The sequence below is a fragment of the Pteropus vampyrus genome, unplaced genomic scaffold (genome assembly GCF_000151845.1).
Source record: "Pteropus vampyrus isolate Shadow unplaced genomic scaffold, Pvam_2.0 Scaffold18, whole genome shotgun sequence".
Taxonomy (NCBI): Eukaryota; Metazoa; Chordata; class Mammalia; order Chiroptera; family Pteropodidae; genus Pteropus; species Pteropus vampyrus.
The window spans coordinates 3,811,890-3,827,850 of NW_011888799.1; the positions used below are offsets into that span (position 1 = coordinate 3,811,890).

Below are 15,961 nucleotides of genomic sequence, written 5' to 3' on the forward strand. Positions count from 1 at the left end.
TAAGGACCTTAGGGAGTAGCATTTTATTTCTTACCATGAGGCACTGGGACAGGCACAGAGAAGTCACTATTTGCTCAATCCATATTCTTGTCTTCCACTTTAATGTTACATTCACTCTTTTAACCTTAGCTGCTCACATGTTATGATCCCTTCTAGAAAATTCACTGACATTCTAATGTCTTTTGCTGTTCCTCGGGTAACTTTGAGGCAATCCAGCCTTTCCTCTAACTAGTTATATGACCTTCTGCAATTTAACCTCTCTGTGTCTCAGTTTTCTTGTTGGTAGAATGGATGTTCTAACTCCTAGGTCACTGAGATGGGTAAGCACTATGAGGAATGACACATGAAGTATATGAGATGCTTACCACACTCTTCAGTAAATAACACAAGTTCCCTCTTCCCCTCTTGGACTGTCCTTTGCATTCTGCAAAGAGCTTTCCTATTCATGATGCCTCACAACCAAGAGGGAAGAGTACTGAGTCCTCCTTTCCTTAGCTGGTTCAAGACCAACCCAGATTCCATAAAACCTTCTGCAAGACTTTCACTTTTCTGTGCATCAGTTCTCTTCCCAAGGAGACTGGATAAAGCAGATAAATACACCCTGGAATAATCTGGAATGCCCGGAACTCATCACCCTTGATCATTCTCCATTCATTTATTCTCCAGCCATTCTCTCATAGAGACCTGGAAGAGGCAAACAGATTTGATGGGAGGGGTTATGCCTCAAGCCTCCAGTATTCATGGGGAAGCCTGCCCTTTCTTCCTTCAGTAGACCTTGAAAAACAGGTGTAGACACAGCCACAATTTCCACTGCACCTCTCTTTCTGCTTGGGGTCAAGAGTCTTTGCCTTCCCACAGGGAGGAACAAGAGCTTGAAAGCATACAGTTAAAATACTCAAATCCTGAAAAGGACCTCGGTTCCTGGATGGGCTCGACTTGCCTCTTGGCTTCACTAGGTAAAGGGCCTACAAGGAAATTCTAGGTGGAACCCTACCTTGGGCTTATTCCCCTGTTCTATCTTCTAGATGTGGGCAATGGGTGGCATGGTTCCACACCCTTAACCTGCACAGTTGTGTTCTCCCAACTGCTCTTCTGATTCTGTCCCTCACACCTTCCCTGTTGTCCTTGCCTGGATCCCTCTCATTCCCCTTCTTTTTTGCTTAGCTTGCAGTCCCTCACTCTTGTACCAGCTCAGCTGGTACTGGAGAGCTGACAGGCCTTATGTCCATGGAGAACTCCTGGCAGAGCCATCCTTCTCAGCCTCATCTCTCAATTATCTAGAGTCTCATATCCTTTATCCACCTCTTTCAGGCCTGACTTTCCTCCTCTTTGTGTGAATATTTTCTTTTCTACCTCTGGCTGCCTTTTTAGCTTCACTTCTTGCCTTCTTTCCTGCTATGGCAGCCAGCCCTCACTGTAATGGCTAAGGATTAAGGATATACTGTAAAGAGAAGTCCAGTTCTGTGATCAGAAGATTTAAAGTTTGAAACTCACTTCTTTTCCATAAAATTTAAAAGAACTTGGTGGGGGGAGGGAAACCACAACTTTCATCTTCAGTTTGGAAAATCTGTAAATTAGGAAAGCGGTAATGTGTAAATTGGAGTTTTTAGGTAAAAAATGGAAGGAATGATAAATCCATGTGAAAGAATTTGGAACAGTGAGATGCTATACAATCTCTCTCTAATTCTGCTGCTAATTTTGCTTATCTCAAATGTCTCCACTTATGTTTCTTCCCTACCATTCAGCAGACAAGGCTGGACATAGGGAGAGAATCTCAGCTGACCACCCCTGGAATTATATATTCTTGCCTGAGCCTCCTCCATCTTGTTTTCTACCCCAGACTAAAGGTGGAGGGGCTTTTGTGAGAGTATTTTGTTTTCTTATGCCTGGCAGAGACTCCCATTTCCCACAAACTTCAGGGAATATGGAAGACTCTAGGGCTCAAGAAAAAAGTTCCAAGGAAAGTCCCAGCCTTCCCTTCCCTAACAGGTCAAAGATGAACTAACCTAAAACTATTTGCAGGATTCCTCAGAAGGTAGAATCTCATCAGAACTTTTAAAAATGTGAAAATCAAGAAAGAATTGAGCCTCTTTACTTGATCTCTGTTGAGGTCCTCCCCACATCCTTCCAGATCCTGAGTGACCCACAGTTGACTCAATTTGCCTTCAACATGGAAGCCAAGCTCTTCATCTGCGTAGGTCTCCTATCCTCAGCAACATGTCTTGCCACACCCCAGCTCTACCTGAAGCAACTGGCAAGTGTCAGCTCTACTCAAGGGGTCTGCCCAGCCTTGTACACTTCAGCCAACCCCCTCTGACCTCCACCTGGAGTGAAACACGTCTATAACATTTTTTCTTCATTTTCGTTAGGACTAATGAGATGACTCAGAAGTAAAGACCAAACTAGGAGCCAATTTTAATTTTCACACCTCAAGTAGGTGTATGGTGTTTGTGTTAGAGGGGAACTGGATCTTGAGGGGAGGTAGAGAGTGCTGGTCAGTGGGCTTCCCCATGTCATCCTACCAAACCTTGGGAAGTACTCATCTCCTAACTCAGGTGGGGACCCTCTGGCCCAGTCTCAGCCTTCTGAACAGAGCTAGCCTCTCATTGGGTGATTTACCTGGCAACCTGCAGAGTCTTCCCATGAGCATTTATATCCTAGGAGGGAAAACATCTGTTAACCCAAAGAAATGAAGGAAAACCAATAGGAGGTTTTTGGTGGCAGCATTTGTGTCATTCCAGAACCCTACTTATTAGATTTTGGCTGTTATGCCAGACCTGGAATAAGGGTGAAGGCTGAGTAGGGATTGGGGAGCTGATGAATGAGAGAGCCCAAGGGTGAGGTTTGGAATTTTCCAGGTCCTTCTAGCTGCTACTGGGACTATGGATCGCAGAACATAAAAGAGCATCATGGACTTCAGAGGCTACCATGTACTTTCTGTTCCTTCTCTGCCCCCTTCCTTCTCTCAATGTCATGGAGACCAAGGCTGATTGGCAAGGGAACAGTATCCCCTCCTCTGAGATTTTCTCTGGCTCTGTACCTAGTTTTCTACCACTAATTTGGCCACAGCAGTCTCTAGAAGCTGCTTTCTGTCTGGGCTCTGGATTATTCGTGAAGGCAGGATTGATGGCTCCTCAAGGACCCACCAGGGATGCGAAGCCATACCCATCAGGCCTTTGTCTGATTGGAGTACAAGGAGCCACTCCCTGCCTGGGGTGAAGTCTAAAATCCATCATGCATGATCTTGCTGTAATATGATTAATGAGTTTTCATGGATATTGAACAGGGGATTCTAATACCCATCGAGGAAGGCCAGAGTGGATGATGTCTGATAGTTTTGCCAGCTCTGAGATTATCTGAGCCTGAGATACCTAATATTATCACTAATACATTGTAATTTATAATAATGTTTTCAATGATGCATATAATTAATAATAATGACTGTTATCACTCTGCCTTTTCCAATTCGATGTGTGATCTATAGAACTACATGGTACTCCTCAGGTGTACTTACCAAAGTCTATACTTACCATTAATACCTTACCAGAAAGGAAACCAAAGCCAAGAAACAGGTTCTGAATCCAGCTCCTCCCGCTGAACAGGCCCTCACGCCCAGGAGCAACTGTACCTGCCTTGGATGACTCAGGACTCCCAGTTCTCTGCAACTGTCCCTCTTCCAGGCCTGCTTTGTTCTCTTCAACCCACCTCCCACCCTTCTTCAAAAGCTCCCAAGACAGCTAGAGTTGCCTCCTCTCACCTCTGCTTGTCCTAGTATAAGATTTCAGTCCTCAACTTAAAGCCAGTCACTTCCCCAAGCCAGGACCCTTTGGATCTTAAAATCTAGTGAATTCTTCCAGCCAATAGTGCCACCTTGGGGTTGTGGCCCTGGGCAATCCTTCATCCATCTCCTTCTAGATAGTAGATTCCCCAAAGCTATACATTATCTTGAAATGAGTGAAAACAGAACCATCTTTGTAAGACCAGAGATCTAGAAATCAATTTATGTTCCTGCTCCTCAGAGAAGCATGTAAAGCTCTCAAGGGTACACACAGCCCCCTTCACTTTTATTTTGATTTCTTAAAACCAGGCACAGCGAAGGGACACAGCTGGTCAGTAAATGCATGTTGAATACACGCAGAATTGATTTCTTCGCTTCTCTCACTTTCTTTGCAGGGCTTAGTCATCTCAAATTCAAGGTTCCCATGCCAGGATTCATGCCTTTGACATGAAACCCAGAAACTCTGCATTTCTTATTGCCTCTGCAACTCTGGAAGTAACTTCAATGCTGATCCATTTATTAAATGTTTATCCACCTCTGCCACTCATTAGCTGTGTGACATGGGGTAACTTAAATAACCCCTCTCTACCTTAGCTTCCCCAATGGTGATGATAATACCTACTTTATTGGGTTGTTTGATGATAAATTGAGATCATCTGTAAAAAGCTCTTAGCATAGTGCATGGCATTTAGGAAACTCTCAATGAAAGTCAGCTATTGTTATCAATTTAACTTTGCAGTTCAATATCCTCTTGGAAATTGCCAATCTTATGTCAGCCTAATGAAAGGATAAGAACTTTCCCATATTAGTCTGGGTAGGAAAGGCAACCAGCCCATCTTTGTTAGGCAGACAGAACTGTACCCTCAAGAGATCTCCAAAGGGATGGGTGGAGAGAGTAAAACAGTGAACCTAGGAAGAAAACTCTGAGGATTACTGGGTGTAACTGAGAACTTAAGTCCCTCTTCTTTGTCATATTCCTTTTCAAATGGTGAGCAAGATACCTGCAGTTACTAGGACATGCCAAGTCGGTGACAGAGGGGATATGTATGGCACTCTGAGGTTTTTCTTCATGAGAAAGTGGGAATGGTATCAAGAAGTTCAGCTAACAGAGGTAACCACAGCTTAAGGAACAGGGGACATCTTGGAAATAGCATAAGGGATTCAAGAGAAAGAAAAAACTCACCCTTGCAAAGTATGTAGATGCTAGAGTCGCTGCTGGGTATACCCGGAGCACCAACGAACACATGTTACAGAGGAGGTGGCAAAAGAAGAGGGGGTAGGCTCATCATCACCTAACCAGATGGGCAGCTGGACAGAGGGGCCTGGGGCTGTAGGAGGCTGGTCAGTGGGCTGACTGCCTGTGGACCAGATGGGTTTAGAGATCCCACGGAGATGGGTGAAATTCCAGCTTCAACTGCTCATCAGAACTGCGGTAACTGCAGGATGCACTGATATATCAGAAAAGGACTAAATAATAAGATCTTTCTTGCTCCAGCTCCAGAGAAACTCCAACACAAGATGGTGGAGGAGAATACTTGCTTCAGTTCACCAGGAGCCATTCGACTATTGGCTTAAGAGATCAGAAGCTCAATTATCTCCACAAGAACAGGAAAACAACCAAGCAAGAGCTTGCAATCTGGGCTCATTTCCCAAAAGTCAGTGAGCAGAAGAAAGATGCCAAACATTGTCCAAAATGAGGACATGGGTCAAGAGCACCTGTCAAAAGATGCTAAATGTCTGTGATGGGGATCAGGACAGCTTGAGAAGTCAAGATCAGCTGCCATCTTTGGTCTGTTGGGAAGCATATCAATTTCCCTTCTGCTAGAGGCTGCAGGAAAGGGAAACCCATGAGCCTTGCTATAAACATGGACTGGAAGTGGGATAGGAGTCCTAAATGAGATCCTGAAAGCTGAGAAACAGAGATCTTTGGTTTAAAGACTGAAAGCACAAATAGATATTTTTAAACTGAAAGGACAGTGTTCCTTTTAGATGTTGGAAGAACAATCTGAATGGGTCAGATTCTCTTATAATTCAAAGGTAAAAACCTCAGGTGTTTACCTGGGAGAGGCCTTCTTGTCACAACAAACTTTTACTACTGTCAACTATATCACATAGAATGGCTAGGGTTGGGAATCTTGGTGTGAAATTTAAAACTGTGAGTTCAGGTTCTGACTGCTGTCTGCCAACATTCTTTTCTTTTGAATAAGTGTGTCTACTTTACCAGCAGCAGTCTGCAGAAACCCAGTGGCTGTAAGAACAGAGAAAGCCCCGCCCATCTTGCTGAAGACCTGAGACCTTCACTGCAGACATGCTGAGAACAGAAATTAGAAGACACAGAAGTGCTCAGGCTGTCCTAATGAAAAATCAATACCCACAGACTTTGGAAGAAAAGTCACTACTCATTGTGAAAGGAGGAAATCTGAAACAATAACCTTCCTCTTATCTGGCTGGAGATTACATCCCTTAAAAAAAAAGTGTGTGCTTTAAGTTTTTTTGAAATGTCAAAAGAACTTTACCATTATGATGGTAAAATGAAAAATATCTCCTGTAAGGGGAACCTGAGGGATGTGTCATCAGGAACAGAGGCCTGGGGGGTTGAATTATTTTTCAGAAAGCTTAATAATTCAAGTGGGCTCAGGGTATATCAGCTACCTCTCTTCTGCAAAAGATCAAAGGGCCGAAGGCTTCTCTCTATCAGAAAAGAGGATCTGGCTGGGGAAGCACCACTCCTGATGGGGACAAGGGTTTGGGAATAGAAAGAGATGGAGAAGATGGGCTTGGTCATTGCAGTGAGCTGGCATGAGCCTTTCTATCTTAAGGGGATGAAGTTACAGGCTTTCAGGACAGCGGGGAACAGAAGAGGCTAGAAGTGGAAAGCTATTAAACAGTAGACATCCTAGAGGATCACCAGGCTAGGAGAAATAGTGATCACAAAGGCGGTCTGGTCAAGACTGGCTGAAGCTTAGGGGAAATTTCCTGGTTGGGGGTGGTGGGGGGCAGGATGTGTTACAAGCCAAGAAGAGCCAGAGAGGCCAGCATGAAGTCAGAAGAAACCTCTAAAGCCCTTGCCTGGAGTCAACCCTGAGAATTTTACCAGTCCCTGAGGCCGGACCAACGGCTTCTGGATCAGGCTACAACTTTGAGTATTTCAGCCAGTGTAAATTACAATCTATAACGGGTTGAAGGAAGGAAGGACAAAGAAGGCAACATTGATATTATGAAAAGAACTAAGGCTTTACAGACAGACTTACTGTGTGATCTTGGGCAAGTTACTTAACCCCTCTGAGCCTAGGTCCCTCCATTTGTAAAATCAGTATAGTATCTACCTTGAGAGGCCTCAGTGAGGGTTCAGTGAGAAATGCATGTGAAGCAGCAACACAATACCTCGAAACTGCATGTGCTCCATAACTGTCAGTTTCTCCTTCCAAATGCTGCACTTGCAAGTCAATTACCATATGTTTAGAGCTGTGCTGTCCAATATGGTGGCCAGTACTAGCCATATATGCCTCACAAACATTTAAAAGGTGGCTGGTTTGAACTGAGATGTTCTGTGAGTATAAAGACACACCAGATTTCCAAAACTTCTTACAAAAAATAAAAAATTAAATGTCTTATTAATAATTTTATAGTGTTTATGTGTTGAAATGATAATATTTTAAATATATTTGGTGAGATAAAATATATTATTAAAATTAATTTTACCTGTTTTTTTTTTTAAACTTAATTTAATGTGGCTACTGGAAAATTTTAAATGACACTGTGGCTCACACTTTATTTCTATTGGACAGTGCCGATCTAGACATTAGATGAGGATAGCGTTGGGAAGCTGTGTTCCAGAAGCTCGTTTGTTTCTGTACTTTGGTTTTGTGTATTGATCTGTTGCCCTAGTCCCCCAGTAAAAGGCCGTTTTCGAAAAAGTGCCATCCAGGGCTCAGCCAAAATAGGTTCCCATGCGCCCCTAGTGGCTGAGCATGGTCATGGCTCTGGTCCAGGAAAGAGGAGGCAGGGGTGGTATATGAGAGAACAGAGTTATCAAGTTCCCGCGAAGGCCGGGGTAGCTGGGGATGGATTAGTCCATCTTTGCCTTGAGCTTCACTCAAGATCCCTCTACTGCTCTTTAGTCCAAGAGGACAACCTCATTCTCTTATTTCAGAAGGCTCCCGTCTTGTACATGACCTTGGCAGGAAGCAGGCTCCCTTCAGGCATTAACAAACAAAGGTATAAGGAAAAATGCCACTTCAAAGCCACCTTTAGAAGACCTCTCAGCGTTTCCAGAGAAATGAACAGCAGACATTCACATACACGAGAATGTTCTTTTTCTCTCTCCCAAGAAGTGTGGTTAGCTGTTGTTTTTAAATCTGTACATTTTACTGTACATTTTTTTTTTTTAGCAAAGAAGAAGATTGGCATTTATATTCTGACCACAGAGATGTTGCTTTCCAAAACTCCAAGTCAGAAACATGACAAACACAAGCACAAGTACATATCGTGTCACGACAGAGCTCGAAGCCACTGATGAGAGTAGACCGTTGCTTCCTCCCCTTCCAATGTCCACCACTTTCCTTCTGAGTGTCTGAACTTAAAGGCAAAAAGGAAAGTGGTATTTGGGGTCATTTTCTCAATGGCTACATTTAGAAAGGCTGAGTGAGAAAGGTGCAGAGAGAAAAAAGGGAGGGAGGAAATGGGAACAGAGGAAGAGAGCGGGTGGGAGAGATTTCCTTTCAAGTCACCCAATTCTGCGAGTGCCACAATGACTGGGGAAGGCATATGCTCTGGCACTGGGACTGGCCTGGAAAATTAGCTTAGGGCCTCAGGAAGAGACTGGCCTGGTCTGTTAATGGCCTTTTTGGGACCAGAAAGGGACTGGGGAAGGCAGAGAGTTGCAAGAAGTAACAGAATAAAGACAGGAAGAAGAGGGAAGTTGGGGAGAGAAAATAGGAAGGGAAGAGGGGGAGGAAGAATGAAAGCATGGGATTTGGAGGTTTCTGGGCTAGAGCCAGAGGCAATCCTGCATAGGCAGTTTCCTACCCTCTCCCTGTGCATTCTGAGTGAGGTTTGGGACCACCAGCTCAGCTCTAGGTCTGAGCCCATCAGAACTTTTCAGCCCAAGACAGACTTACCTGAATGCTTTGTATGCTGTGTGGTTGGTGAGTGGAAGAAGGGAGAAGGACAAAATAGAGAGGCTAGAGATCTGTAACAGAGGCTTAGAAGGGGAAAAAATGAGTTGGGGAGTCCGAGGGAGAGGCAGTGCATTGGCAACGAGAGACCTGGAACAGACAGAGACCAAGATAGACAGAGATGCGGGGGAATGTCCCTCAGATGCTTCTTTCTAAAGCAGTTTCTCCCTGGCCACATCTCTGCCCCCTCTCAATGCTCTCCATGGGTGTGGGGATAATCCTTAGATAGAAGTAAGCTCATATGCCCCTCCCGCCTCCATCCTGTCACTTCTATGAATGGATCCCCATCATGGGCAGCATCCATGGAAGGCATTCCCCACATCGCATCCTGAGCCAGCTTCTTCAGGAACAAACCAGTGACAGACTTTGACCACAGAAATGCTCTAGCTAGGGTGAAGACAGGGTAGCAGATCCCGACCACCATCGCCAGGAGGTAAGCGGCCTTGGCCCCTGCCCTGACTTCGTCACTAACTCACTGTGTGACCTTGGGCAAGTCTCTTATACTTTGGGAGTAAAGAGAGATAGAGTTAAGTATGAGATGACCTCAAATTCCTCTTCAAGCTTCAAAACTTTTATGATACTAAAAAGATTCAGCTTTTCCCTCCAAAGCCCCTAGAATTCTCCCTTCTCCTTCTGTCCAGTAGAAAGGATGGGAACTGCCTGCCCTACCAGCTTGTGCTTTTGGTACCACTGAGATGGAACCCATCACATTTAAAATGATTACAGTTCATTAGTCTTTAGAACTGGAATGGAATTGGAAATCTGGTACAATCCCAGTATTTTGTGAATTAGGAGACTGAAGTCCAAAGAGAGAAAAGGGTCTCGCCCAATATGTTCGGCTGGTTTATTCGGCTGTGGCTCTGGAACCCAAACTCAGTGATGAACTCTTAACTTCTTGGCCACCCCACTCTGCTTTCCTTACGAGAAAGCCTCTTGGCCTGCTCATGGAGACTTTCTGTCCAAGCCTCCTAAAAAGAGTCAAAAATCCCAAAGTGACTCCAAAAGGTAACATCCCTTATGCCTCAGAAAGCCCTTCGCCCTCTCTCACATAAGGAGTCCTGGAAGTTACCCTTCTGGTTTAAGCTGATGTGATTCATGTTTGAGAAGCAAAAGAAGCTGGATCAGGTATGAGGTGGGGACTGTTAGGAATAATGAGGGATCTGGACAGGGAACTCCACAGTCTTCTCCCAAATGAGTGTGGAACAAGAAACATTTCCTTCTCTCATCAATTGGCAATAATTGCCCACTGCCAGGGCTGCTAAGAATCTGCTTTCATACGTAGACCAAATTCTCCAATATCTGTGTGAATGAAGAGGAGGAGTCTCAGAAGTAGAAGAAATTAAGAAATAAAAACAACACTAGAACCATAAGCAATTCAAAGCCACTTGCTTATACGCTGCATTTGTGATTAGAAAGGCAGTAGTCCCACCTTTCCAAACACTCAGGGCTCAGTCCGACACTTAGTGATGGAGTTCGCTTTCCCTGAGCACACCCCAGATGGGTGGTGGGGGACAGGCCTAGGATGGTGGTGTGGGGTGGGGAGAGGAGGCCATTGACAGGGAGACAAACTGTCCCTGGATGTAAACATCACCATGGAAAACCCACAAGGACTTGCCAGGAAAGATTCTTTCCCCCTCCTTCCACCCTGCAAGGGTAGGAGTGGGGGACACCCACCCCCAGGCCTACACCGTGCTCTCCATCACCCATTCAGAGCTGCCAAAAGTCCCTCGGGCCCCCACTAGGTCACTTTCCTCAAAGGGCAAGAGCATGCCATTAACAGAGAGGCTGCGCTTTGTCCAGATGTTTGAGACTCTCCGAGGCGGGCTGTAGCCACCTTGGGCAACCCCTCCAGCTGCTGCAGCTGCAGCCGCAAAGTCCCCCATGTCAAAGGAATGGCTGCGTTTTGCCTTGCCCTCCAGGGGCAAGGGAAGCAAGCTCCTGGCCCGGGCCGCAGGTGGTCCCAGCAGTGGCTCTCGGTCCGAGTGGTGACCCCTGGCTGATGTCCCAGACCCTCTTCCGCCTGGAGTCCTGGAGTCCAGCAGCTCCTCCTTTTTCTGACTCTTGAGGTCCAGGGAGGCAAAGGCCCCCATCAGGCGGTCAAGGTTGGGCTTGGGGCGTGGGGCAGGGGGTGGAAGCCTCCAGGGGCCACGTCCCAGTGCTGAGGCCTCCCCGCTGCCCAGGGAGCTGGAAGAAGAGGAGTCACTGCCTCGGGCCAGGCTGGCACTGAACTCGACCAGCTCATTGCGCACCACCACCTTAGGTGGCCCCGGTGCAGGAGCCCCACTGGGCCCACTACCCAAAACAGGCGGCTGGGCCCCGTTGGTCTGAGAGTGCATGTTGCTGACTGCGGCGGCCACCGTCTTGCCGGGGGTCTCATGGTTGCAGACCTTGTAGCGCACCATGAGGATGACAATGAAGACCAGCAGTGTAGCCACAATGATGCCGCCGATGACCAGGATCATGGTGCCACCCAGGATCTGGCTTTGCATTGACTGGCACTGAGGGTAGTCGGCCTTGGTGAAGAACTGGGCACAGCCCACGATGTTGGTGGCCGTGAGCGTCGTGGCTGTGTCGTCCCACATGGCCAGCACACACAAGTCGTAGCCAGTTCCTGACACCAGGTTATTGACCACAAAAGCCTTGTTGGAAGCCGGGATCATCCTGAGGTGGGCGGGGGTAGACACAGAGGATGAGGGACGGTGAGGAACGACGGAGTGATGGGGGATGGAGGCAGAAATAAAAAAAAAAAAAAGAGAGAGTGATAGACACAGGCAAGATGGAGAAGTGGAGGGGGAGAGACAGACAGACAGACAAAAGGACACAGAGAGGATGAGGCACAGCAGGAGAGAGAAGAACAGGTGAAGAGACAGGGAAGGGGAGAGATGGAGACACGAAGAGGAGGAGTAAGAGAAGTGGAAGGGACAGGCAGGTGACAGGAACGGGGCATAGCGAATAGCGAAGGAGTCGGATATGAGGAGAGGGACCCAGGTAAAACAGAGAGAGAAAGGTTAGGGTGAAAAGAGAAGTGAGAGAGAAAGATTCAGGGTAGAAGATTCAGAGAGAGATGTACACAGAGAAAGAGATATCCGTGATCCAGTGTGGGGAAAACCACCCAGAAGTGGTAGATAAAGACACGATGAGTATGAAGATGAAGGGAATGAAAAAGGGGATAGTTAAAAGTAGAGATAGTGAAAAGTAGTTTGGAGACGGAAGTTCAGAGAAGAAAAAAGAGAGACTCAGCAGAGATGAACGAGGGAACGTAGGGAGGGGCGGGAGGAAGAGACAAGGAGAAGCAGAGAGGTTAAAGGCCTGAAGAAGTAGAAATTAAACAAAAGGACTCCCCCAACCCCACTTTTGCCATGTCTATTGCAAATATTCCCTCCATCTCTGGAAAGTAGAGGGATGAGAGTCAGGTCCACCCTGGTCCTCTTCCAGCCCACTCCAAGGCTCAGTCCCCCTTGTCTTGTCCTTGGAGACTCGTCAACAGTGACAGAGCCTCCTTTCAGGGCTGGTGCGGTACTCAGTCACAGACAAGGTCCTGCCCTTGGGAGCCAATGCCATCCTCATCTCGAGATGGCTTTCTCATGCCTAGGGAGGAAAAATGTTTGCCGAGGCAAACGGAGGCAGGGATAAGGGGCAATGTTGAAGACTAGAGGGCAACTCTGCTTCCCAAAGGGCAAGATGATTCCTCCAGCACAGCCATAGTAGGCCAGGGCATCCAGAGAGACTTGAGGAGCTTCTCTGATTGGGGAGCCTCGAAGGGTGGAGGGCCTGCTGGGGCAGCAGTCTCCCCGTACTGAGCCTTGGCCCTGCTGCCTGGATCTTCAGGAAGCCCAGATGCCAACCCCGATCTGAGGCCCTTGTTCAGGTATGATGCGTTGTGCTGTTTCCAGAGATGATGCCTGTGTCACCCCGTAAACACTCCTACAGAAATATTCACCTCAGCCAGAAGGTGCCACGTCCCTCTCTGCAGTCTTCCCCCAAAACCCCCTACTCCCAAATAGCCTTTTGTTCTTCTGTCCTCTACTACTCAAGTGCTCCATCAGCACCCATCAGCCCCTCAAACCCAGAGCCAGGCAGCTTAATTGAGATCTCAAATATGAAATACCAGAGGCTGAGAACTTCCACCTGAGAAGTCCATATGGAAGAGCGGAGCTGACAGGCAGGTATTGACATCCCGTCAGCATGCAGCCTGGGAGTTGCTATCTCCCTCCTTAACCTCCCAGCTGCTCTGCTGCTGGGGAAGCCGCAGTGGAGGAAACTTCATCTCCTCCTGCCTCATCATAGCCCCATAGCTACAGTACTTGGGGCAGAAGAGGCGGGTAGAGGAGTGGGAATGGGTTGGATCCAGCAAGGGCCTGCAATCAGCCCCTTTGGTCTATCTGTTTCACCTGGGCATCATGGCAATCCTGAGAGAGTAGGGATTAGTGCTCTCATGTCACAGAACTAAAATGACCAAGCCTCAAAGAAGCTAAATGATTTGCCAGAGGTTGTACATCTGGGAGTACTAGGATGGGGCAGTTGGGACTTTAACACAAGCTTCTAGGTCCATAACCTGGGTTTGTTTCTTACCACATGACAAACATGGGGGCATTTTTCCTCATCTCAGTGAAAGGCCTGCCCTCGCCTGTGGCCTATCAGCCATATCCTTCCTTAGAACAAGGCTCAGAGCCCCCTGTGGCTCAAACTCCCCCACCAGCAGGGTCTCTGGCCTATCGAGCCATCACTGGGCAGAGCCCCAAGAGCCCTGTGTGGCCAAGGCTATGGGGCCCACTTCCTTCTCCCTCAGGGTCATGTTGATAGCTGAGAGGCAGGAGCTACCAGACCCAGGACAGTGACAATAGTGAGAGGAAACACTTACCAAGTGGCAGCTGTGTGCCAGGCTCTGTGTTAGGCGCCCTATGTCTATCACCTCACTTAGTCCTACAGTAACTCTCTGAGCCACTAGTATGCTCCTCCTTCTGCAGACTGGGAAACAGGCTGCAGAGGCGCGATTCAAACCCAGGCAGTCCAGCTCCTGTCCACTCTGAATCTCTGCACTCGACTGCCTTGCAGGGGCATGAGCAATGTCAGAGAAGATCCATCTGAGGATGAGGGATGGGCCAGCTTGTTTATTGAATACCTGTTATATGGCAATGGTTTCCACATTCCATATTGCATTTAATGTTCACAAGAATCCTAGGATACGGAAGGTGGACCATGGGCCCAGAAGTCATCCCATTGTTTAAGCTGTCTTCTAAGAAGCAGGGCCTATTACTATTGCTACTGCTACTGCTACTACCACAAAGAAGAAAAGAAGAAGAAGAAGAAGAAGAAGAAGAAGAAGAAGAAGAAGAAGAAGAAGAAGAAGAAGAAGAAGAAGAAGAAGAAGAAGAAGAAGAAGAAGAAGAAGAAGAAGAAGAAGAAGAAGAAGAAGAAGAAGAAGAAGAAGAGAGTAGCTAAAATTGAAGGCTTATTCTGTATTAGGCACTGTTCCCAGATTTTTAAGGGATTGATACTCATTTAATCCTCCCAATAATTGTTAGAGGGATCATTACTATCACTGTCATCTCCATTTTATGGATAAGAAGCTGAGGCACAGAAAGTTAAGCTGCCTGCTCAAGGGTGCCCAGCTAGTAAGAGGAGCTGGGGTCCGAACCAGACAGTCAGGACCCAGAGCCTCCGCTCCTGACTACTGCAATGCACTGACACTGCCCTGCTTTTCTGCCCTCCCCAGGCAACTTCACGTGGAACCCTGCTGGCCTTTCTCTCTCCCTCTTGTTTTCCAAGTCACAGAAAAATGATGCGACAAAGCCATAATTAGGCTGAGCTGCAAATGATAGTTTAATAGGGCACCAGGGGTGAAGGGTCAGGTTTTGAAAAGTCTTGCACAAGAACTAGCCTGTTAGAAGAAAGAAGTTTCTGGTTCCTCTGCCATGTGTGTGTGTGATTTGGATCTGCTGGGATTCAGAGCCCAGACTCTTAGAAACAAGACCACTCTCTACTCCAGGCAGCAGAAAAGACAAACTGCACAAGTAAGTCATATGAAATGAGCACTATTTAAACTCTAGGGACAGAACCAAACTCATCTCCCACCCACGTGGCCCTTCTACCCTCTCATACTCTCCAGCACAAGCAACCACTGGTCCTTCAGGCCAGGTCTAGGGAGCTTGGATCTCTCTTCATTCCTACCCACATCCCACCAGTACACCTTCTGGATTTCACCTTGCCATTCACCTCCACACTCACATTTTTGCAAGAAGCCTTGGCCTCTCTGGTCTGGATGAATGCAACAGCCTCCAAACAAGCCTCCCTGACTGTGGTTGTGCTCAGTATCACCTCCTCCAGAGAGCTGCATCTAAAACACAACTCCGGCCATGTCCTTTGCCCACTGAAACACACTTCAGGGGCTGGCTGTGACCTACAAGGCACAGTCCAAGCTCCTGAGCTGGGATCCCAATCACATTCTTGTCCTTCCACCTACATGCTCTCTAATTTTGCACACATTCTTTAGGAAAGCATGAATAAGTCAGGCTCTTCAGGGGCAGAAGGCACACTCACAGAAGGATGATTAAAGGCTTAACTTACAAAAGGATTCATTACAAAGGAGTAGATAGGAGATGGGGGACCTAAGTTGTTGGTAGCAGCCAAGCTGTTACCCTCTCTAGGTCTGTGCATATGAAGGAAGGTCACCAGACCCAGGAAGGATGGGGAATCACGCAGGTTCACACTGCTAAGTGTAGTCCATAGCTGGGTGCTAGTCCATGAGCTGTTCATTCCTGCCCCATGATCAGACAGTACAGAAATTGAGAAGAAGAATTGAGAAAGTTTTATAGCAATTTGGCATTGGTTGTGATGCCCAAGTGCATGATCATTTCTCTCTGATCATTTATTTCTATTATACTTTTACCAAAGCATTGGTCTACAACAGCTTGGAGGAAAATAGCTGTAGTCCTTCACTGTGAAAAGTTTGAGAAGCACTGATCTTGAGCAAAGTTTCTTAGTCTTGGCACTATCAATAATTTGG

At 46.9% G+C, this 15,961-nt stretch overlaps 1 protein-coding gene across 1 annotated transcript in view; it reads right to left on the minus strand.

The window, feature by feature from the left end:
* Nucleotides 1-10,288: 10,288 nt before the first annotated feature.
* LRFN2 (leucine rich repeat and fibronectin type III domain containing 2) overlaps nt 10,289-15,961 on the minus strand; it is a 189,696-nt gene continuing 184,023 nt past the window's right edge. Inside the window, exon 3 of the mRNA XM_011354569.1 lies at nt 10,289-11,616. Within this exon, the coding sequence (XP_011352871.1) occupies nt 10,638-11,616 (979 nt within the window). The 3' untranslated portion in view covers nt 10,289-10,637. The remainder of the gene's footprint in view (nt 11,617-15,961) is intronic.